Below are 25340 nucleotides of genomic sequence, written 5' to 3'. Positions count from 1 at the left end.
TAGAAGGAGTACAGCAGTAAGATATTTTCTTCTTTCATTAATGTCTTGTCACTGTGTTTTGGATATTCTTTTAAAAGCTATGTTGAGCCAAAAGAAAATTTCTTTCATGCATAATACAGCATGTATGTCTACAAGCACATATACGTTACATTCTCTATGTACATATGTATACAAATGTATATACCGTAAATGTATATACAGTATGCAGTGAGAGGAAATGTCAATTAACTGACCAGTCAATCATGTAGTACATTCTTATGGTGACTACCATCACACACTGCTCGACAAAGAGATGTGACCTGACAGAATACAGTAATAGAGAAATTGCACTTGTCATCAAGGTTTGGGGAAAAAAATACATGAAGCTGAAATACCCAGATATAAGACTTAAAGAAAAAATTCACACCCTATACAGGCCTGGAGAATGGTCATGACCGCGGAGTCAAAAATGTGAGAGACCCGACAGACAAAAAAAAATAGTCAGGAAAACAGCTGTTTGAGCAGACAGAGAGCCTTTGAGCTCCATTGTGAAGCTTGTTTTTACCAAGGCTTTTTCTTCAGATGCCTGGCAGCCAACTTATGCTCTGAATGTTGCCTTTGAAGAAAACAACCGATCGCTGACAGCTCATCATCTTGAGGAAATCCTGTAGATATAGATGTATTATTTCTTCAGCCTCCTTACATTATCATTGACTGACACCCAAAGCCTTAATGTAAATATGGCAGGACACACACCAGAGCAGTGCCTTGTATACAACTTCTGTCAGGTACATCAGACCCCTCAAGGCTTAAAGCTTTTTACAGTGACATTAAAATCCAGATACCTGACAGCTCACATCACCTTCTGTGTTTGTGACTCTTTTATTATTGATTTATGACCACATCAAAGGAGCCTGCTTTTAACGTTGTATTAAACAACATTTCCCACCAAGCAATATCTTGATTTCTCAGACTTGACAAAATCCAATTCAAAGGCCTAAGAAAACAAGTCAAAGAATGAACTGCTTGCATTTAATCTTGTTTTCAGGACGCATATTATAAGGGTTCTATTTGTGCTTTTCTACAAAGATACACTACATAGATAAATGTGATTAAAGACTTATCTCAGTAGATTTTTTTTATTAGTGTTATTTTAAATCACAGGATGTTCTCCTGAGTCTTTCAGTAATTTGTTTCATCTGTTGAAAAAATAATTATTTTTAAATAATCTTCTATACTGATATAAGATTATGGTATTTATAACGTACTGAGCAGTATGAGATTTTGGGTCATAATAACAAGAGCTGCAAATTGCATTGATAGGGAGGAAATTATTTCACTTTATCAAGGCACGATACTGCACAGGGAATTCTAGTTTCAGAATCCTCTGTTTCCAATCCATTTCCTAACTTTTGCTCACCACATTCGTGATTCAAAACCTACTTAATCCTCTGCTGTCCTAATCTTACCCAAAATATTCTGATTTCTTATATTAACCTAATAGATTGGTGCCCCTCTGCCCCCCCCAAAAAATGTTCTCATTTATTTTCTGTCAGTTTCAGTTAATCCATTATAAACAATAATTAAAAAGAGAAACGCCATCTTCAAAAGAGAAAACAAAGCCTGGTCTGTAGACTAAAATCTCATGAAGAAGTTGAGAAAGAAGCTCTAAGTTATATACTGACCGGGGGATAATTCCTCATTTTACAGCCGACTTTTGCATACAGTATTGTGAATTAAACACAGAGCACATGAAGAATATATTGTCATAAGAAGGTTACGAGCAGTAGGAGGCCCGTGGGACCTTGTAGCCCATTTGTTAATTATTAGCTGATCCAAGAATCTCACCCAGGCAAGAAACAGAGGTTTCACTTTTAACAATTTGGCTGAGTAGCTTTTTACATACTGCATATACACTCATGGCATCTTCTCAGATGTACATATTACAGAACTTGTGTTTATAATAAATACATCAAGAATAACAGTAAGGAAGGTAAATTTGAAACTTTTTTATTTATAAACACATTTGAAAAGCAGCATAATTTAAAAAAATAACTTCAGATAATACCACCTTAAGTGCTAAAGAGATGTACAACTGACTTGGTTTCATGTTTTCATCTTAGTATAATGAATTACAGATTTTACTTGGTTATTTCATAAGCAGATAAATAAAAAAAAACACTTCAGTAAATATAACTAGAAGTCTTTTACATTGCAAACATTGGGAATTTTTAAAAAGAAGATTAGTCACAGACATTCACAAGATATATTTAATTGGTATTAAAAAGAAGTAGCTTTTATCTTTGTATGAAGAAAATGTGTAATATATTAACAAATTACAGCCAACAACTTACATACGTCAACCACAATTTATCATTAAGATTATAGGAGATCAAACTTGCATATCCACACAGAGTATGAAAACATACAGGCATCTGACTTTCTTCAAAACTGTACACATATACGTTATGTGCACAAGTTGTAAACCAGCTGAAAGTCTAACATACAATACAAGGAAAGTATGATAGGAGTTTTACTACAAAATCCTTTTAGCAGTCCACTGACACATAAATGAAAAAAGTAGACAACCAATTTCTAAGTAATGCAACTAAAAACAGACAAGTGTAATTTAATCCATCTGGGCAGATGTGTAAAACCATTCCTTGAACATTCCCTATGACTCCTCTTGATTGATCTTCCTGGGGCTGAAACACCTATTATTAGCAGCAAGTCTAATAGCACCAGGATGGCTGTGCTCATTCTGAAAGCCATTTCTCTGACCATCTTTCAGTGCAGCTGTAGAAAACAGAGAGAGAGAGAGAGAGAGAGTGAAAACGGTTAATTGGTCTGAATCAATAGCTTTAACTGAAGTGCAAGTCTTTCGTATGTCTTCCTCTCTGACTGTACTATAAAAAGGAAAAAAATAATATGAGATCAAAGCATCAGAGGATATTGAACCATGGCTGTTCTATTGAATTCATGGTTGCTCAGACGTACAGTACATATGTACTATTGCCCGTAAAAAAATACAGAATATGTCTGATTGTTGATCCTTGACAGTTCATTTTGGGAAAAGATTCTTAACATCATAGCAATCTCGGTAAAAAAAAAAAAAAACAAATAAAGGCTTTCCCTGTTAATTCTGATATTGTCACACTGCAATATTTTTTTTTCCCCAATCAGTGAGTTGCTTTCCCCCAAAAGATGCTGGAAGATGCTTTGTTCCTGTTCACGTCAAGAGTCCATTTCCTGCTGCCAATTTGGTTATTCTAGGAATAATAATCCACACCGAAATGATCTACTGCCTGGGTCTGCCATGATGTACGTGTTGCTCCATCATGCAGGCCCTTGGAATTCATTCATTTGTTGAATCATTAGAGTCAAGAAAGAAACCCCAGAATATATTAGCTGTTCAAATATATGCTGTAGTTATAGGTCATAATGTTATAATTATACCATACAACTATAACAACAAAAACAATGTTTGGCATCATTGCCTTATGGTTCCATACTAGAAGACAGCTTGATCTGATTTGCCAAGGCTGTGTTTGAATTTGAAACAATTTGTAGAGGAAGACAGAAGCTCCTAAGCTAAACTCAAGAGAAAACACTGAGACACAGGCAATGTGATCTCCATGTCTGAGGTATAAACCCTGAGATAAAAGAGAAGAGCCACACATTACAAGTGAATATCTCAGCACACCAACCGTCTGAAGGAAAAGTGCTTTTCTGGGTATGTTATTTAAAAACAGATATTGGTCCAAAGAAAGAAGTACTATGACAGCAATGTAACTACAGTATGTACTAATAGATGCAATAGTACTTCAAAGATCTCCAAGTATATGAGTAACCATCTAGAAACATGGAAACCCAGACTGCAGTGCAGGATTTGCATACTAGAATTTAAATCAGCACAACTAAAGCAGTATTGGGTCAGGACAAATATCACTATCTTTCATGGTATTAAATTATAGTCTTTCCCAGGCTCGTTCTAGTTTGCATTTTCTAGTATTCAACTGTCAATCATTCCTCTAATATCAATTTGGCAACCTTTTATAGATATTAAATATATTCCAGACTTTTACATAAATATAATACATATCTATATATTTTCAGATACCATGATACATTTACCTCTATCAAAAGTGCTAATGACAGAGTTTTTACCCAAGGGTATTCACTCCTCCAGATTCTCCAGGGCCTGGATATATTTTAGATGTGACTGCAACCTGAATAATTCTGCACTTCTGTAGTACTGTACTGGCACCCAGACATCCATTTTTGTTATAATTGCCCTCTCACCCCCACACATATATTCTAGCCACAGTTTTAAGCAGTGCTCTATGGAGAAATAATTTAATTAAAACAAAATTTGCATTGGTTTTCTGTCAGATTATTCTCTCCTGCTTTAAATATGTTTATCTGCTAGGAAACATCAAAGAACACTTAACTCTTAGGGGATGAGAAACAACTGGGTCTAACTTGGTCTAGTTCCATTTGTTGGACACAATGAAACAATGGATTTTTATTTAACAGCAATTTGAAAGGGGTGAATGTCTTCTCAGGGTGACTCTGGAAATAATTAAAATGACACCGAAAAGACAAATCACATCATTAAAAGGTCACTGTGTACAGTACTGTAGAGCTGTTCAATTTACACAAGTTCCTTTTTTGTTTGTTAAAGTTCAGGGACATCACTCTTAAAGTCCCTTCTCAACCGAGAATGGCCTGCTCTCCAATGCTTTAAAACTGTCATCTGCAGAGGAAGCATTCTCTCTCTTCCAATATCTGCACGTAATGAACAAGACAATGCGTTTCTGCTTCTCTTTACTGAAAAATGTCCAAGTACACCATATAACATAATGTACATTTCAGTTTTATTTTATACTCTATTTATCAAACTATAACATATAAAAATATGATGTGGTGTCATTGGCTGAGACCTTTTCCCACACCGCAGTTTTGTGTAACTCATTAAATCTGCAGCTTGAGTGCTTTTAGTCATTCCTAACCATTTTAAAATGGTTTACTTCATAAACTAATAGATGTGATGTAGTCATCAAAAATGACATTTTTATTTTTTATCTTGGTTGTTTTTTAAAGGCCTACAGTCAGTTCTATTGAAGGAGGTAAAAAAAGGCAAAAAGCTGCATTAGTGGTTGCATGATGAAAATGCGGTTGAAGATGAGGATGCACTGGCAACCCGAACTGTTTTTCGAAAAGGCATATTGTTCTAGGTGGAACAGGTGGGCATGCTACTTCCTGTATGAAAGCAGCTTATCTCAAATGCAGGGCCTTTCTGAACGTTTCCTGCTTGACAGGTCCCACCAGAGGCAGGTCTGACTAGTCAATGCAGGAGACCAGACTTCCAAAGCAACTCCCAACAGGTGTGAGTGTTCTTCTGCTCCGCTGGACACTGCCATCTCGGATTTCAAGGCTGATTTTCAAATAACATCACACACATGCAACTTCCCCGTTCTATAGCATCGCTTCGGTCAACTTCCAGTTTCCATGCACAGAACCTCTCATTTCTTTCTCTCTTTTTTAACTACTTTTTTGTGCCTGAGGTCAAAAAGTCCCTCTTTAGACAGCAGCAAAAAAAAGCAAAAACTTTTGTCATCTCCTATACCTCGTTGTTTTCTGTAACTCTTTCATGGTAAAACTTACAAACAATTTACTTAGGTAAATCATAACTGTGCTTTATTATGGGTGTTATGAAATTTGTCTAGAAATTTAAAAAAATAGATGCTTGTTTTTGTGCTTCTCAAACGAGGGGCATTCTCACTGTGAACGTATGTGAGACATTTTAATGTGAAGGGAATGGGCAAAGCGCCTTGGTTTATTTCACATTCCTGTTGAAGAAAAGATCCCCTTTGTGTCTCTGGATATATTCTGCTGCTCAAACACATGACCTTTAACAATACTGGGATTAACAAAGGTGACAGCGAGATTATAACGCTTGGATTTATGCATATATTTCAGCCTTTATCGGCAAGGGCTTGTCAGTTTTGCAGATGTGAAGTATACTAACTAAATTAACGTCGGGACTGAGCACTCTTTAAACTGCACAATTATACTACATTTAGTGTTGTTTCCAATACTATACTAGACTACTATTTCACAATTTACATAACAGCTGTTAAGTTTATCGACATGCAATTGAACATTAAAAGGCACTCAAAGTGAGAGTTTAAAAACGAGCGGTAAGTAGAAATTACTCAACTGTGAAATTGTCAGCTGTAAATTCATTTGTTGGGGTCTGTCGAATTTGTTTAGCTAGTAATGGGTTTTATGACATACAGTACGATTAACAAAGGCAGTCCAGTATCATAAGCCACTACTACACGCAGTTAGGTAATAAGTCTTGAGACTTATGTGTTGATGGCACGTATTCTTCAGTTCTCGTTCTTATACAAAGGCCTAAATGTAAGATATGCTTTTAGCACCTATTTCAAATAATCAAACAGCTGCTCTGACGTAAGAAAAATAAAAAAACGATTTCTATTTGTAGTCTCCTATAAGTGATTAACCCAAGGTGACCAAAAGAAATAGCTTTTGTAATGTTTTGCTTTGTCGCCTACGAATAATATCTAGGTTTTACACTGTCGGTTCAAAACTGTGATCGTTACAGCTTTATCATCTAGAAGAATAAACCTAACCTCTGGTGCCGTGAGAGTTTTAAGGAAATGGCATCTTAAACCGTTTCTGAACCTGCACGCCATTTTTCCATTTTGCTATATTGGACAGTCTCTCAAAAGAGATTAAATGAGACGAATGTCATTTTGCCTGCATAAAAGATATAATAGGTTTCTTGTATACCCTACATTTCAGCAACGCCTTTTTCTGGGTTAATTTTTAAAAACAACAACGAATAACCACCTACATCAGAGAAGAAGGCTTGAAAATGAAATACAAGTGTGTGGTGTCTGCGGAATGCTCAATACAGATAAACTTGAAAACTTGAACGTTTAAAAAATGTTTTCGGATTCGTCGGTTACCGAAAACATGTTTTTTTTAAAAAAAAATTGCTGTTGACTCACTTCTGTGGGTTTAGAAAAAAGGTGAAAGGCACTTGCAAGTCCTTACGATTAAGGCTGTGGGTCGTCTTTCATTTAATAACGCCATTTCTTTGTGTTTCTACCTTTTTTAAGAGGCTTTGTGGGTGCGCGGCTCAATAGAATTTATTCCACTGGAATGTTTAAGATCAAGCAATATGATATCCTACCGCAAGAAAAAAAAATATTTGAAAACATTTCTAAAAAGAAACCCTCTTCCGAGAATAATAAAGTCCCTTTTTTACGATTTTGAACGTCAGCCTCCACCAATTTCTTCGAGAGTTTCTGAACGTGTTTTCCTCCCTATAAAGAAGGAGAAAAAAAAAACATTTTGCCACTTCAGCAGAAACGTAATGAGTATCAGTATGATTTCACAATTATTGAGATCAGTGAAACTATCTTTTTCACGGCTTGGGTGCAATGAGCTTTAAAATATTGCGATGATTAATATATGAACACAGTGACATTTTATATTGTAAACGGATAAAATAAACTGTACGTTGAGGGGAACGGAGTTTATTTCTTCAAAGAAACATTGGCGTTGGTATTACAGAAACTACAGTCTGTAACATTTACACACTCCGCTGGTTTACTGAAATCTGGCTTTTCTTACCAAACTGCGAGAAGGACCACAAGGGTTATGAGCAAGCTAAACAGGAGCTACAGCCACCTGTCTCTGGCTTCTCGTGAGTAAGGATTTACCTCTGAAAAGATCTATGTCCCCAGTAACTATAATGTACATTTAATTTTGTCCACTTAACAGATCAAAGACAAGCTAGCAAACCCCGTGGCGGACTGCACAGGCCACAGTAAATAAATATACGATTATGCATCTGAGGAAAATATAATCTCACAAAAATGTAGTGTTGTGTTGCCCAATGTTATAATGTTTAGTTATTCAAACGAAGCCTCCTGTAATTTACGAATGGTCATATCTGAGGTTTTTCAGGATGTACTTTTGTTAATACTGTACATATGCCCGGTTTCTTCAGAAACGAGCCCCTTCTAAGCAACTGCTCACTTTTGCATGATTTCACACACATTCCTTGGAGGAAAAAGAGAGTCTAATATCAAATGAGGGTTTTTTCCCTACTAAAGAATGGCACATACATATGGTATAATTCCACCAAATATATCGCGTAACAATTGTAAGGGTGGTTTTATTTAGTTCTGAAATTTGGATATTAGCTATTTTGATGCGAAAGAATCACTGATATTACATCTAAATTCAGGCTCATTGTAAGGCGAACATCCAACGGTTCACTTGATATATAAAAGCGCAACTACACTTTCATGTACAATAATAATTTATTTACGTTTGACAGATTACGTGTTAAAGCCGAAAGTAAATAAAATACTTATCCTTATGACCGGGAGCACAACAGCGTGTTGAGTAGGTTTATTGCTTCTGCCCACAACAATTAAACGAATTACCTCTTTCTTTTTAAAATCCAAATACGCTATTGTAAGCTATTGCAGATAAAGAACTATATTAAAGGGCCGAGCGCTTAGAGCCATGATGTAAGCTTTTGTTTTGGAAGTCAAATACTTTGTTACGACTTGTTTGCTTTTTCTGTCTTGGCTCAATATGGTTGGGCTCTGGCCAGAATGGTGTCATTCCTGTACTTCTTCACAGCAGCGTTTCCTGTAGAATCGCAGTGGTTTTGTGCATCGCATTAATACAACTGTTACGCCGTGTGCTAGCCTCCTTCGTTTGTCTAACAATACGATTCCAACAAAGATGAATTGTTTCCGAAAATATGCTTATATTGTCTGCGAAATACAGTATCTACCCTCGGTGCCCAATAAGCTGCTTAAATAGCTTGAACTGTACAAACTACTCAGCGCAAACAATTCTATGAGCTTCGAGAGTACCAACACGGTACAAACATAACCAAAACACTCCATTATGAGAGAGAATATGAGAGCCCGCAACAGCTGTATTAATTACATTTCGGGTCGTATCTAATACCTGCTTTTCAGAGATTCTTCCCTGTGATGTTGGAAAATCCTCAGTACAGCTTTTTATGCCAAAGTTCATTTATATTTTTAGATGGAGGACTATTCTTTTGTCGTCTACATTGCAATGTGCCTTGGCACCGTAATTCGAAGGAAGAGTAATTCTATCTAGGCCTTCGTAGATTATAATATATCCTCTACTGGGAAAATTAAGAATGTCAAAAAAAGCATAGACCGTGTTCTCATTACATGATAATAACAACCAATTAATGTAAAGCAACTTATAACTAACAATCGCACGACAACGGCGGATCTCCACAATTATAAAGTCAGAAATGTAAGAGACTGATATCAACATTTAGGTTGAATTATTGGTAAGATGTTGATGTCATATGAGCGTTTAAGGCTTTGAAAATAAATCTCTGCCTTTAAAGCAGACAATCCCAAGGCCATGTGATTTGCAAGAGCCGAACTCAAAGCCGCGGTATTAGCGGAAAACAAAACAAAAAAATGATGATAGAATGAAATAGGCGCTTTTGTAAGAAAAGGTATCTTTGTTTAGTTCCTTTTGTTTACCGCTGGATTTTTCATTTTACTAATTCATGTGAATGGCTTTCAAACTGGAAAATGGAAATGTTGGTCTTGCCCTCTATTTCAGCTGCAGTGTCCCGGCAACAGCGCAATTTTCTATCATCAAGGATAAATGGCATCGAACAGAACATTCTGATAAAAAAAAAGCTTTAGCCCAAGAAGCCCATGATTGCTGCCCTTCCTGTCTGTCATCTCTTTACAAAATCCTCTCCTTCAAACCTGAGCTGCATGCTGTCAGAGCTAATAATGTCTCATAAGGGTAAGAAAAAGAACCACAATGTGTGCACACAATGTTCTCATTTGTTCAGCATACGACAAGTAGGTATTGCAATATGGCAAATTTCTTAATTTGGTTCGTTGCAAATTAAAACCAGAAACGATGCGATGTTGCTGGTGAAAACTCAACAACAAAATAGAAAACAATTTTTCAGCCTAGCCTGTCATTTAAATTAGACCTTCATCGTTACTGTCATACACAGCACACTTATCCCAAACGGTAATAATTTGTTATATATACATTTTATAAAGAGTAGGATAGAGTATATATATACATTTCTGACTAAGAATGTTTTGACAAGAAAAGAAAAATTTTAGTCTGCCCTAAGGATGCACCGTGGTAGCCTCCGTTTGCTGCCAGACGTACAGTAAACTGCAATTCAGATTCATCCGAGTCAAAGGAGTCCGCGTTTTTTTATAACGTCGACGTGAGCCTCTGAACACAATGCACACGAAGGCTGGCCACATGAAAATGTAAAGCTTGACTTTTATAACCCATATAACTTCCAACTTCACTTCATTTTAAAATAAAAAGAGCATATCTGCGCGGCAATGCGTGCAGCCCGCTTAAGCAGAAATGATCATAAAGACTGTCATTGTAATCGATTTGGCTTCCATGTGGAGTTTCTAGTACTGCTATTCTGAAAAATCCAAGCTGGATACTGGGCAGTCCTTTTACAAAGTGACTGTAGGCCTATCTATGTTACGTAAAATTGAAAATATAGAAAGGATGCTAAGAATACCGAGGAACAAAATGCATATACTGTACAACACTCCATAAGGAAGTGTGTGAATCAGTAGACAAGAGGAGATATTATGAGTGTGTTATTTATGTTAGTATGTCATAAAGGAATTGTATTTCTCCTTTACTGGTCCTTAACACAACAAATTAGACTCCGGATGCACACTATCCTTTGTCATCAACTGAGCTGTCTCACAATTCAGGAGGGATGCAAAAGTGGTTTAAGATCCTGTCTCTTAGAATATTATCATGCTCGTCCACAGCTCGTTTCATCAATGGCTCAACTCGTGGTTTCCAGAGGTTATACATAGAACAAAGAAAATATTTACCAAGAGACACACATTAAGGGACTAACTTACGGGGCTTAGTTAAAGGTGAATCATTCTGTAGCTAATGTGCTGATTATTAATGAGTGAGAAAGGTGATGTATGATGAACCGGGTTATAGCAAAATGAACTAAAGCTTAATTAAGTTGTAACTTAAATTGTAACGTTTCCAGCAAACAGTGAAAGCAGTCTTAGTCTGTACAATTTGTGAAACGTTTTAATTATATTCCGGAGACACGGGCTGGCGAAAAAGTATTCTGAGCTGGTGCCATACAGTAGGTGCCATATTCCATAATACATTTCTTTAAAGTGATCTGATGTGATAATAATTTAAACAGCATAGTTTTTTTGTTTGCTCGGGAAACCCTCCCCGATTTTCATGATGACACTAAACTCGTTTAATGTGAATATATTTTGTGAAACACGTTGGATGTACCGGGTAACTAGGTTAACACTGGTGGTAAAACCAATTTCATGTTTTTCTTTTCTTCCGAAAATCGTGGTATTAGTGAGGTGTTACCCAAAAAGACCCCCCCCCCCCCCCCGCAATCAAAAAAACCCAATTAAAGATCTGATAAAGTATGTGATGCATATTAATGAAACGGTATTAGTATTGTGAATAAGCTTCGACACATCCCTTACCCAAAACCACTCACCCACCCACCCCAAACCCACAACAGCTGTCATTTCGGGAAGAGAACTATACGGATGTCAGATCAACCCAAAGATGGATGGGAAAATTCGATCTTTCCACAGATAATATAAATGTTCAGCATTTGAACCGCGTTATATCATGCCCCGCCTGCGTCAGCCCTATACCGAGTCTGGCGATATTAACGCAAAACAAGACTCCTTCAGTTGCTGTATAGCAACACCTTCTCATAAACACCCCTCGGGTTAATTTGTAAAGTAGAGATGGTGTGAGTATCTCAGAAGTCGAGGAAATATATTTGCAGGACACGGTGACCCACCACTATTCTTTACATGATCTTCACTTCGTCTATTCTGATTGGACAGCAGGGGGCTAGAATTCGATGCCAAATTAAGACAAACATAGAGACACTATTTGAACATTGTATGATGTTTTTCATTATAGCAGTAGTTTAAAATGTACTATTAATTTTCGAGTAAAACGTTTATATTTTCCTAAATTTATTATTAAAACCCTACGAACATTAAACTCATCTCTCAACACTTTTCAGTTTTAAACAAAATCCGCACATAATCGGTCCCCGAATTAAAACTCAATACTTTCTCCTATGTTCCTGTGTTGTGGCTGGGTTTCTGTATTGTAATAGCACCGGGAGACATTAAACATTTTCCGTCTTCAGAGATGGGACTTATTAAAATGTACGCCGAAAGAGTGTAACTTTTCTGGCACTCAGCTGTGATCTGAAGTTCAGACACGCCAGGAAATTATCAGACTTCAGCCAGATATGAACATTAGCGAATTGCTAAATATCATCTGCTCGATCCTGGCTGGAAAACCAAATATGTTTATGATTCTTAAAAAATTTAATTAAAAGAAAACAGAGAGGTACCTCTGTGGCATGAGAATCCGACACGTTTTCAAATGAGCTGAAGAGTCCCTATATACAGTATTCCATTTCTATTTCCAGTGCAGAAACTTTAGAATTAAAATTCGCGCGGGTGGTGTGATAAATTAATGTGCGTGTAAGGTTTGAATTAGATCTGAGTTGCATTTGCTAATCTGTACAAGAGACAGTGGCTAGCTGTTTGCGGATGCTCTCCTTCTGAGTTTTATTAAGTTGACCCGTGTACAAAATTGAAAGCTGCGTGTGTGATCCATCTGCAGTCATTTTCCCTCGCCACTTCCTTCACACTGTTGGGATGGAAAGCCATCGACGCCTGTATGTCTGTAAAGCTCTGGTGGGTTTGAACTCAGGAGAAAAGCCACTTTTCACTTTTTCTACTGGACTGGCAAGTTACAACACCCCAACTTCTCCCGAAAACACAGCTCCAGATTCGAGGAGGAAGCTTCCCAGGCAATCCAGTCAATAGCTGTTAAGAAAATTACCACTAAATTTCAGGCACTTGGAAGAAACATTCGTTTTGTAGACGCTCCATGTCAAGCTTCCAATGTGATTAGCAGATGTAGGAATGTGGGATAGATAGACAAAGGTTGCAGTCTGCATGTCTATGGTATAGCGTCAATTATTGATTGAAACGACACATTTTTATTTCAGGTAAACAGATAAAAAGAACAAAATCGAACCCTTTTCTTCAAACCCATGTTTATCAAAACGTTTAAACCGCGGACGTCTTCCATTTCATTGACAGCGGTGATACACAGATGAAATACAAACTTAACATGTATAATAGTTTTCGTTATGCTATGTTAAAGAATAAATGCGCGAAACATTCATGCTGATCTTCTAAATTATTTGAAATGACGTCTGTAACAACTACATTTTCCCCCCAAAACACCTGGGAGGAAATAACAATAACATAATCGACATTGTCATGTTAATTAACATTTGTTTTTTTCACATTTTAACACCAAAAGTATTTACAAGTAACCAAGTAAATTACCAGAATATATATATATATCTTCCAATCTCTTACAGGCGTAACACGCTCTGCTTAAAATATACCATGACATTAAATAAAAAAACACCGCAAATGACAGTATATTCATCTGCAATTAATCATGAATCAAATGTTAGACTTTCGTATATCCAATAATGCAACAATCAAAGTTTACCGGCAAATGCCCAAACTAAGGAGGTTCCTGTTTCTTTCAAGTCCTCCTACATTTAGAGATTTCTTATTTGGTAGAATTATTTTACTGCCTCACAAAGCCTTATCGTTATCCATATCTTTCAGAACTATATCACCCATACCAGGTTCTTAATTTGAATATATATTTACACTAATATATGAGAAAATTAAAAAAATAAATCGCACACAAAGATAACTTGACATTTCCGAGACACGTTGTTCATCAGACACAGGGGACTTACGACGTTTTGTACAAAAAATACGCCAATGAACAATTTAAAGAGAATGTCGCATGTTTTTTAAGGGTCGTGCTTAAAATAACCAACTTTGCATCTGAGGTAGTGTCCTATGCTTGAAATACAATACCAGCAAATACTGTACCAAACAAAGCAACCTGTATACAAATACACAGCTGTATCTGTAATCTTGGACTTGGGCCTTACTATAAACGGTCGTCGACAAAACTAATATTTAGATACTTCTACCACTGGCACGTGTTGTTAGACAACAGCAAACAATTCTGCAACATCTCATTTTCATACCGCAGATCTGTCCGGTTAGCAAAAGCCAACTTACTGTAGCATTGATTATATTATACTGCTTTGGAAAGGATGAGCACTATTCATATATATTGCTAATTTTGCTAATAATGTCTCTCTTGTGTCTTCTGTCTTTGATTCAATTCATTTGATTTCAATATTTGTACAAAACAAGTATATTTTCAAAGAAAAAGAACAGGAGGTCTTCAATAATAAAAATCGGCAAATTGATGTTCAAAATTGACACATAAAAAGCTTTACACTGCCATCACATGATACCACCACAAAACGTCTAATTATTAAATTGCGTTAGCTCAGGAAAATATTAGAAACGTCCTAGCAGATAAATTATACACAACAAAAAAATGTCGACATGCCTGTGTTTTTCATATCTTGTATCATTTTTGACAGAAAATGAATACATAGAACTTTTATTTTGTTTTGAGCAAAGAGAAAGAACTCTAAAAGTCAGATATTTGCACAACGATTATTAGAGCATTTTTTTTCATACAAAGAAAAAAACGAATGTTTGGCTAATGTCATTACAAACGTGAGCCTAGGGTTGTGTATACAGTGTATAAAGCCGTAGAAATATCTACAATAATTTTTCTTTTGGATGTTGCCCTAGGTAGGATTCGTCGCTTTGTAACTAAGGGGAAGAAAGAGAGAATATTAACACCTCACGCCACAGCTACCGCGCAATTAAATAATGCATGCACCTGTCACGCTGTTATCTGCACTGATTCTCCACAGATCCCCCAGCCCTACACACCCCTCCCCCACCCCTCGCCAGCACCTCGCCTGTACCTGCAGCAGCCACTGCGACTTGATCTCGCTTCTGCCGTCGAACACGTTTTTGAAAACGTTAGTTATAGTACTTTATTTAATTTTTTTTCGCATGGCCTGAGCAGAAGAGACTATTAAGTATCCATACAGCAACAAAGATCTCATCACTTCAGCTCGAATTACCTTAGCATCTTTCTCAGGACTGCGGCTTGACTTAATAAAAACCCGTGTGCTGTACTGTACATCTCGAAGAGGCGATTTCGGTAGTGAAAACACAGCTGCGTCATATGTCCATGCTTCTGAACAACAACTACAAAAAAAAAATCGCATCGTGATTTCTTGATGTTTCTCTTACAGAAGAATTTTATTACACGTTATTACAAATTTTAATGAAAACAATTTGCAAGTCAGGAAGATTATATTCCGCAGTTATTGAACTTTTCGGCTCTGAAGTATGTATTAACCAGACGTCATGTTTGTGTTGGAGACTTACCTATTATTTTAAGGTGTTAAGGTTTTATAGGTGTATATATTTTATAAATAGGTCTAACTATAGGCTATGTGTTTTTGTTTAAATAGATTCAAACCCTTTGTTTCTAAATCAACAACCAACACGACAATACGAGTTTGTAATTGCACATCCGTCTCAGGAATACACGTGGCTTCCAGATTTTAGTTCAAAAAGGTCCTGTTTCACCACAAAGTGTGAATAAGTTCAATAAACGATTCACCTCACAATGATTCAGATCTGTTAAAAAGGGTAAAGGAATCGACCGTACATGTTGGGAATCGTTACCCGGTTTTCTTTTTAGAAATTGTTTGCAAGAGGTTTTACTGAATTATTGACCGTGTGATTTGTTTAATTGGTAATGGAGACAAATACAGGCAATATCTTTGTTAAACTCCGGTGATTTCACTTCTCCTCGTGTCAATTTGAGAAAGATTAGCCTATCTCTGTTGCCTGCGGGACAACAAGCTTTCTTATTATACTTAATACCCCATGTTCACAAGCAATAAAACTGTCAAAGTGGTGTGGAATATATTGAGTTGCTTTAAAGCAGTATTAAACCATTGCCATTATTTCCTAACCCAGCAAACATCGAAATCGAAACAGGCTGCAGAACCCGAAGTATTGTCTGTTCCACTCAAAGCCGATCAGCTGAACTGTGGATCTGGTTTCTCTCTCGCGTGTGGAAACGGAATTAGAGATAGAAAGGGAGACGCATCAAGGAATCTTTCTAGTCCATTCAGAGTTGCTGAAGCAAAAACATCCAGTGTAAAAAGTCCATCTAAACCATAACCAGAGTGGACTAACACTTAAGACCACGTCTGTCTCTTTTACATATATTTATACCCGTTAATTGAAAAACGTGAATGATTTAATAGAATGATTCCCCCCCCCCACCTGATTCCTCAACAAGAAACAGAGGTGGTTCACTCTGGAGTATTGACACATTCTCGTTTTTATTTCGTTCCTACCTTGTTCCAGATTGTCCTCAGAAATACGCCAACCGACATCCCGAGATATCATGGTTAGATTATTTTTATGAGAATGAAAGATGAACTCGCTTCTGATCCGTCTTTGGACGTTTCAGTGCTTTCTCTCCAGTCCACCTTGAGAAATGGTTACTCTGCCTGGCTGTGCAGTTTTAAATCCCTTAGTAAATAACAACCCTGATAATAATAGCAAGGTATGAAGTTCTTGTTATAGAAAGGGGGGAAATTGAAACTAAACGCTGCATTTAGACAACCATTTTTGATAAGAGGATAATTGAGGCGACACTAGTGTATAATTAGCGGATAATTTATGCTATATCCATTTTTATTCCACCTCCCAAAATAAACCCAGTCCATAATCATTACAGGCGAATTGTTCTGAATTTTATAGCAGCAATTTGAATAAAGTGCTGCAGTTAATCAGAGGAGATTTGTGTATAACTGATTACGACCATAATTACCTCTTCCCATCATTTAAAAGTAAATGAAAACCGCATTATTTTTTAAATAATTGTGTTGACAATAAAATAAAATCATCTGAAATGTGAATTAAGAGACTATTAAAGGATGAAGGTACTTTGCATTGATCGTTTATATTGCGATCAAGATTTGCCAAACCGCTAACCGCATGTATAATTTGCATATATTTGAAAGTATAACAGAAGCTTCTGTTTTCAATAGGGGAATGCACTGCTGTCAGTTCTCTGAGTATCCACTCTCCCGAAACGCGGGGTTTTCTTATTATGTATACCTTTAAACACTGAACTGAATAAAGCGAACCTCGCCAGGATACTAAAAAAATTACACCCAATTAATAGTCATTTCATGGGATTGGGGCTTTTCACGAAAACATTGACAAGATATGTTGTGATTCTCCTTACGGGAAAAAGTCGACCCATTTAATTGAAAAGACCAGTGATGTCTTAAGGAAGAAGCGGAGAGTCTGTCGTATTGTAGAACACTTTAAATTACATCACAGCCCGTTCTTTATCTCAGAGCTGGAACATCGATTTGAAACAACAGAGAAAACGAACAAAATCATATTTTGGCAGTCATTCAGATTAGCGAACATCCAGTTATAAACTTAATGCCTGGCTGTGTGAATAGCTGGGTACCTAGCTTTTTAAAAGGTTCCCATCTTTTTGTTTTCCTTATGTCTAGTTATAGGTACGCCGGGAGCCGATAAGGTGGGTTAACTCACTGTGAAGTCTCCGGTAGAAGCACAGTACTGATGACGTCGGGGGTTGAATGACCAATCGGAAGGCGCTGCCCTTTGGAGACAAACCATTCGACTTGTGGTGTCTGCATCAAGTCTGAAAGCAGGGACTCAAATTTAACAGAATCCACCTTAAAATCTCTGCTTTAACTCCAGCCCACCTTCTGCCAAAACAAGTAGGAATTGGAGAAGCAAAAGAAGCGGTGATTTTTGGAGTTAATAAGGGCCCTAACATTTCTTCTCTGAGAAGAAGAAGAAAAAAAAAAACTAAAAATAAGGGGCTAGCTGTAGAGAACCCATTTGGACTTGAGTGAGGGTAAGTGCTCTCAAAGCAGAAAATTTGATGATGACCATGACTACGATGGCTGACGGTCTGGAAGCCCAGGACTCGTCCAAGTCTGCTTTCATGGAGTTTGGTCAGCAGTCTCACTCACAGCAGAGCTCCCCGTCTATGGGTGCCAGCCACTTCCCGCTCCACTGCCTCCATTCCGGATCTCACTCTCATCACCAGCACGATAACTCCCCGTATTCCGGTACGAATTCCTACAACAGACCGCTACCTTATTCCTACGTGAGCCATTCCCATCACAGCCCCTACCTACCGTCTTACCACAGTAACACTACTACGGGCCAGACACGTTTAGACGACACAGGTAAGCTTTTGTTTTCTTTTCGCATTGTCGTTGTTTTTTTTCCCCACGTATTTATGCGCTGCAGCTCTTCAGCGTATAGCCCAGAATCCGTCTGTCAGACTTCTCTACCGCCACGCTACTTTACTACGTTTTGTGTTCTCGGTGGATTGCAAAGTTGTGACCGGTATCTCCTCGGAATAGCGCTTTGCTCATGCTCGGCGGAAGCGTTGCATTCGCGGAGTAAAATACCTTGATCTCCGTCGTTGAGCTTGCTTTTATTTCCCGAGTTTGGCGCTGTCCGTCCATTTTATCATTGTATATTTTCTCCAGCTCGAGTATGCGGTCCAAAGACAACGATGATATTTTGTTTCAATTGTATCTGTCACGGATCGCGTTCTCCTTAAAATATGTGATTAGCATTTAATTGACGTACTTTAAGTTAAGCTATGTCATTACACGCAATTTCACAAAACATTGCAGCGCATTCGTGGGATAATTAGATCAATGTTAACTTTGAATAGAGATAACATTACACTTCTGGTTTAACATTTGCTTAAGGCAACCCTGTAATCCTTAAATTATGGGACGTGCAACCCCAAACACAACTACAGTATTTGTAATATTGCGTACACGGCGCAGACGGCACAAAAACATTATACAGTAGATATAGTAATGCAGCTACAAATAGGCTCCAAAAAAGCCAGTTTATATTTTATTTGTTGCCCCCCAAAACTAAGGCATTAATGAAAATCTAACATGGAATTCTAAACATATACACATTGTAACGCAGCAAACGGTAACATACTATAATTTAGTATAACTGTACTCGACAAAGCTCATTTTGTGTTGCCTCTGCTGCAGAGTAACGTTGCTCTTTCTTTGTTCAGAACAGCAGAAAACGACAGTGATTGAAAATGGAGAAATTCGCTTTAACGGAAAGGGCAAGAAGATTCGGAAACCGAGAACAATTTATTCCAGTTTGCAGCTTCAAGCCCTAAATCACCGATTCCAACAAACCCAGTACCTCGCACTGCCTGAACGAGCAGAGCTGGCAGCTTCTCTCGGGCTCACTCAGACGCAGGTAAGATGATGACGAGACCAGGTGATTTATAAAGCGATAATCTATTCATTTTTAAATAATTTGATTCCAGTTTTTAGCACTTCTCCTCCGCAGCATGTATGTATTAGCCTTACAGTTTATCACTATTGCTACTATTCTGATAGATTATATATTTTATGTTAATTGCTTAATAGGGGATATATGCATAGTGTCTAAGGCCTAACGAGAATACAACTGTTTTGTTTTGGTATCTTATACAACCTTTTTATTTTTAAAAGCGATGAAATTATTACATTTCATATTTGTTGGATATCAAAACAATTGAAATTATGAAATGTTTGAGCACAGGAAAAAAATAAACGCCAACCCAAGAGTCACATCTAAGGGAAAAATGCGAATGGGAGATTTAAATGTACGATACAAAGGACTGCAATCCTAGAAGGTGAAACTTGATTTTCTCCTCATTAATATCAAAAGGTACCCACAAGAGCGAGAAATCTGCATTCTAGGAAAACATATTAATATGATCGTGATTTCACATTTTTTTCTGCACCTGTTTTTTTTATTAACTAAAAAATATCTAAAATAAATAGGATAGGTACACCGAACCCGAAATATAGAGATGGAGAGATGTAAGTTACCGGGTGTTTTTGCACTTATATTGTCAATGGATCTCATATGGCTGCCTTTACGTGATAATGGCGTTGTTGGGTTGTCGGCCGAAATGGTTTAAGCTTTCTGCTCCGTTTGCATTGCAGGTGAAAATCTGGTTCCAGAACAAGCGATCCAAGTTTAAGAAGCTCCTGAAGCAGGGCGGCAACCCACACGAAAGCGACCCCTTGCCCGGCTCGATGGCCCTGTCGCCCCGGTCTCCGGCCATACCGCCCATATGGGACGTGTCGGCGGGCAGCAAAGGAGTGAACGTACCCGCTAACACTTACATGCCTGGGTATTCGCACTGGTACTCTTCCCCACATCAGGACACAATGCAAAGATCGCAGATGATGTGAGACGAGAGGATTAACGAATTCGCAGAAGAAGAAAAAAAATAATTGCGACTAGTAGTGGGGCTTTTTTTTCTCTCTCAAAGGAGGAGGGAAACGCAGGCCCAAAGCTCCTTTCGAGGTTTCTGATCCGCCAGACCTTTACTGTACATTCAATCCACCACCTTCTGATATCCCAAATTCAAGACCGTCTTATTGCCGCCAGCTACGCTGATGGGCTTTAATCACACGGTGTCCGAGGAAAATCTAGCTTTTTGAAAGAACACTGAGGATGGCTTTCATTTCTCTGCGACATTAAGGACAATCCCAAAGGAACGAAACTTGGGGAAAAAATGACCTGCTTCACAGAGAAGTTCCCTGCGTTATCAGTCTTTTTTTTACTTTATTTTAAAAAGAGAAGTGCAAATCTTAAATACCAAATAACACGGGATTTCTACATTTTTATGACAAAACCCAGGACAAAGGTGGGACTTCTGCGATCCGTTTCAAGCGAAGCGATGAAAGAGCCTTTAACATCGCAATGAGGAGACGCATGACATATCCTTTGCATTATGACTGATGCAACTCCACAGCATTTTAAAGGCATTCTGTATATGTATATATTGTTCGGTTCTAGTTGTATATACTTTCTATGTTTTTGTCTTTCATATATGGAGTAAAAAAAAACAACTGAAAAAAGCCACTGTGTCTTGTATTGTGAAACCCGTTCACTGATTTCAAAAATGATAATTGTCTCTGAAACACACACAGTAAGGAGCAGCCATTATGTCTTACACCTGACTTCTGGAAAAGGACGGTTTTTCTGCGGATGCACCATGCAAGTGCACGCTTTGAAAAGCAACTTCCGGCTTTGTCCACTCAAACGCGCGCGTTTTGCTATCGATAGTTTCAGATATACAAAGATCGATAGCCCGGGCTGTCCAACAGAAGTACAACAGTCGGCTGTATAGAATAACACACGGAGACAAACAAATCCCTTTGTAGTGTCACTGGTTTAAAGATCGTTACATGAATGATAATCACACTAATTAGGGACAAAGGAAAACGGACTTACCCAAGCTCGCTGTTCTCCCATCTATACTAATCCTCTGTTAAAATTTTTGCTGCTTCGTGTCCAGTCAATCTTGTCATTTTCTAGTACACTTATTGCAGTATTGACAAAATGTTTTTCTGTTCTCTTTTTTCCTCTCACTGTGAAACATTGAATGCCAAGCACCACAGGATCAATTCTGAACAAAGCATCCAGCTGCAGTCCCCTCCAATCTGAAGCAGATATTTGGGACAATTTATGGTTTTTATCCACGAGAAGTTTTTTTTTCATTCTCATAAATGCAGGCATAATTAGGGTAATTTTTGATGTAGCCCGCTGATTACAGCGTTTTTACCGTCAAAGATAATTACCTGTAATTTTCTACCACTTTTAATACTAAAAGCCATCTTTATTTGGATCCGAGGTAGCAAAGACGAAACAAAAGAGAAAAATTATTCTGTTATTCATACACAAATTGCAGAGACGAGGGTCCTACAAATGTAGAGGAAATGATCTGAAATTACAACGCTGAAAGGAAAATGAGAATAGCCTTTAACTACTGCAGCTGTCAGACCACGGCGCTGTATTTATAGTTTATTTAGCCTATTAAATAATTGTTCAGAACTGTACAGAGACAAGAGCACCTTAATACCGAAAAATATTTTATTCTCACGAACTCCCTTTAGGAGGCCTTTTGCATTTCTTATATCATACTGACAGTTTTTTTAAATTATAATTCTTAATTTATAGTTTGATTTTTTTGTGCCAGTGGGAGAAATATTCTGACATACCGTGTTCATTTGTATAACTCATTTTTTTGCAGTGTATTACAATTCGTTTTAACATGAGTAATATCTGTTTTAATATTTTAGCAGCCATTTGCTTGGTTAAATGTCATAAAAGGGACCTACATTTTTTGTTAATGTCACATGGATCAATATTTTTTAGCCATTTAATCTGTATTTCAGGAAGAAATGTACAGACAAGAGCTATTCGCTTTTCCATCTCAGAGCGAACAAAAGAAAGAATGTTATTTTACAGAGCCTGACAGACCATATGAACAGTAAAATAGCATCTGCACAGATATTACGTTTAGCATGATGCAAACACGTAATTTAAAATCGTGGGTACAAAAATGGGTCTGTGCTACTCTGTATAAAGAAGCACACAGAAGCAATATACGGCTTTATATTAATAAAAAGATAATCAGGTTAGATTATAATTATTATTTAGTGAGCCTATCAGTTTTAACTAAGGAACATCTTACGTTTTCCTTTTGCATTCCATTACCGACAGTAATCTCAAATTACTAGCTAAGGGAATTACAAAGGACGAAAAATTGTCCATATTAAATTGAACGTTTCTTCACAATTTCATTTATTTTTCTCGACGTGGTTCATCATAACTTTACGTTCCCCGCAAAAACAATTCATCCAGAGGGTGCTTAGAAACATGCGTAGTACTGATTGTGTAGAACAGAGAATCATAAATGTGTAGACTTCTTTTTTTAATGATTTTGAACAAAACAAAATCGTGCGATTCGCCATAGACAATATACGAGGCATTACAGAGAGAGAGAGCGTAAATTTAACTTAAAAATGAAATAGCCGCTACAGAAAGTTGTCTCAAAAACGTTAAATACAAGAACAACATTAAGAATCAGATAGACTTACCTTAGGTCAATGTCTTTTTAAACAAGCTGCCTCGAACTAACAGGAAAGGAGCAGAACTGAACATTTTGCAACAAAATCGGTTCTCTCGCTGCATACAACTCTTGGTTGAGTGAGCACATCCAGGTGTGAAAGTGTTTGCACACCCCAGTACCTCTTATATCGCCAGCAAAATTAGCTGTTATTACTGTCACTGTTTAGTGATGGTGAGTTTCATAAAAAAAGCCTTCTGTAATCAAGACCTGGCGCATCTTTGCAAATTATAGATAATTGTAAATGTCCAGATTATGATAATGGAATCCTAATCCAGGCGGAAGTATAATTATTGTTGAGTGTTACAGCAGAAGCTGTCCAGTAGCGCTAACGCGGCCATTATTTCGACTCTATTTTTCCGTGCAGATGGACTTGCTGAGTGGAAAATGTACAATTGTAATTTAACGGGGCACTCAATAGGTAATGGTGGAGGACTGGGGGAAAGAAATAAAAAGTGAAATACGAACTGGAGCGATCATATCAAAACGACCACATGTTTTACACTGTTTTGCACCTCTTGAAATATTAAAATCAGAAGACGCGAAGATAAAACAAAGCTGTGTTCTTTGAGGGTGTGAACTCCTGCAGTACGTTAGATACTCCGTCCCCAGATTAATTTACATCTTCTTATCCAAACTTTATTTTTTTGCATTCTAAGTTATACTGTATATCAATATAGTTCTGTGCCATCATTAAACCCTGAAGTCAGCAAGGAAGAAAAATGCCATTTAGTCATTTTAAGGCCCCGCCAATAAGTGCGTAAATATTTCTGTTGAATGGCCTTTCCTAAAATTAATATAACATGAAGAGATAATGTGCGAAGCCCGAAAACAAATCTCGGGAGGAGAAAAATCAATCCTGCATCTAAATATATTCGCAATGCCGCAGCACCTTTGTTTAAATGTCAGACAGATCTAAACGTGGAATAGAGCAGTAATGTCGCACTGCTGGGGACTAAGGTGCGTTTGAATTAATTGAGTAGCCTACCCCGTAGTGATTGACAAAAAATATCTGAATTAGAAATGACAATTTCAGAAAATTTCATGGGATTAGGGTGGTGTTCAGGACTTTGTAAAAAAATAATCTTCCTATCCAAAATTAATATTTAAATAGACTATTGTTATGTATTTAAGTTATAAACGTGTTCCTTTTATAAATCGAATATAGTTAGATAGTTCACAGACAGATAACTTGTCATTTTTAGTTTCCTGATAAAACTACCATTGATAAATTAAAGATGTATATTTAATATATATTCATCTTTTTTATATTTCAGGTTTATCGCAGATAAAACTAATGCGCAGGGTTTAAACTCAAGTAATGCAAATCTTATTCTGGAATTTAAGAAATCAAAACAAAGACGTCCTGGGCTATATGTTTCTGTGGCTCCTTAACAAAGACATCATATGAAATTCTTCATGTTGTACCGCCTTGAGGGACTCGCGGCATGAAGGTAGTAGCGAGAAAAGAGAACTGAGCTGGTTTGATGTAAAAAAAAAAAATCTCCTTCTGCAGTCAGTGAGTCTGCATTCAAATTTGTAACCCAGAGACTATTTAAGATGAAATCGCCACAACTCTGTAGAATAGTTCGGAAATCGTATACTGTAGAATCCAGGCTGAGATTTAATGTAGAAATGCATATAACGGCCGATATATGTATTTATACATTGGTCTCTACAGCTAACAGTGATTGCTAAGGCGACGTTATAGTCGCTTTTTTTAATATTCAAGCTGCAGTAGTTTGCATAGCTGCTAACAAGAATTACTATCACCCTATTCGCCATCATGACTATCGTGGTCCCTGTCATTGGCGACTCAGCGCAATTCAAGCCATTTAATTTTAGAAGATTATCCCAGCACAGTATGTGTGCGTTTCCTGAAGGTGGGCTGTGGCCGGGAGTGGCGGAGCGCCGGAGCCGGTCTGCCCCCACAGGAATGCGGGCTGCTTCAGATCTGCGTACCGCCCCTTCGCCTCCTCTCTGCCTTTCAAAGCCAGTAATTGTAGAGAGACACAAAGAGGAAGTTGAAAACCGGCCAGCCAAAGCGACACCCAGATTCATTCAGGGGGAGAAAAATACTGTGCATGAAAATATTAAAACCGTTTCTCCATTTAAAAACGGGGAACGTGTATTATGACTGTAGAAACACGAGCATAAAAATCTAAAAAAAAAACTGTTTGTTTTGGTCGTTCTGCCAAAAGAAA

At 37.4% G+C, this 25340-nt stretch overlaps 1 protein-coding gene and 1 long non-coding RNA gene across 3 annotated transcripts; one reads left to right on the top strand and one right to left on the bottom strand.

Moving 5' to 3' along the window:
- Positions 1–1968: 1968 nt before the first annotated feature.
- LOC107078658 (uncharacterized) lies at positions 1969–16693 on the bottom strand. Its single transcript, XR_001479613.2, has 2 exons — positions 16475–16693; positions 1969–2775 (listed from the first exon to the last, which is right to left on the bottom strand). It is a non-coding gene; the product is annotated as an uncharacterized lncRNA (long non-coding RNA).
- A 1105-nt stretch (positions 16694–17798) lies between these two features.
- Positions 17799–21046, top strand: dlx6a (distal-less homeobox 6a). 2 transcript variants are annotated; one of them, XM_015357785.2, is made up of 3 exons: positions 17799–18241; positions 19228–19421; positions 20159–21046. In XM_015357785.2, exons 1-3 carry the CDS (start codon positions 18052–18054, stop codon positions 20408–20410), a joined length of 636 nt encoding a protein of 211 aa, XP_015213271.2. In that variant the 5' UTR covers positions 17799–18051; the 3' UTR covers positions 20411–21046. The 2 variants fall into 2 exon arrangements, with proteins under 2 accessions (XP_015213271.2, XP_006636090.2); XM_006636027.3 differs by having other exon boundaries at positions 17799–18361.
- The last annotated feature ends 4294 nt before the right edge of the window (positions 21047–25340 follow it).

This window comes from Lepisosteus oculatus, chromosome 10 (assembly GCF_040954835.1).
Source record: "Lepisosteus oculatus isolate fLepOcu1 chromosome 10, fLepOcu1.hap2, whole genome shotgun sequence".
NCBI lineage: Eukaryota > Metazoa > Chordata > Actinopteri > Semionotiformes > Lepisosteidae > Lepisosteus > Lepisosteus oculatus.
This window is presented reverse-complemented; position numbering and strand designations above follow the sequence as displayed.

Coding starts and splice junctions, on each gene's coding strand:
- dlx6a (XM_006636027.3), top strand. CDS start 18,052: ATGATGACCATGACTACGATGGCTGACGGTCTGGAAGCCCAGGACTCG. Junction 18,362..19,227: donor GACACGTTTAGACGACACAG/GTAAGCTTTTGT, acceptor TTCTTTGTTCAG/AACAGCAGAAAACGACAGTG. Junction 19,422..20,158: donor TCGGGCTCACTCAGACGCAG/GTAAGATGATGA, acceptor TTTGCATTGCAG/GTGAAAATCTGGTTCCAGAA.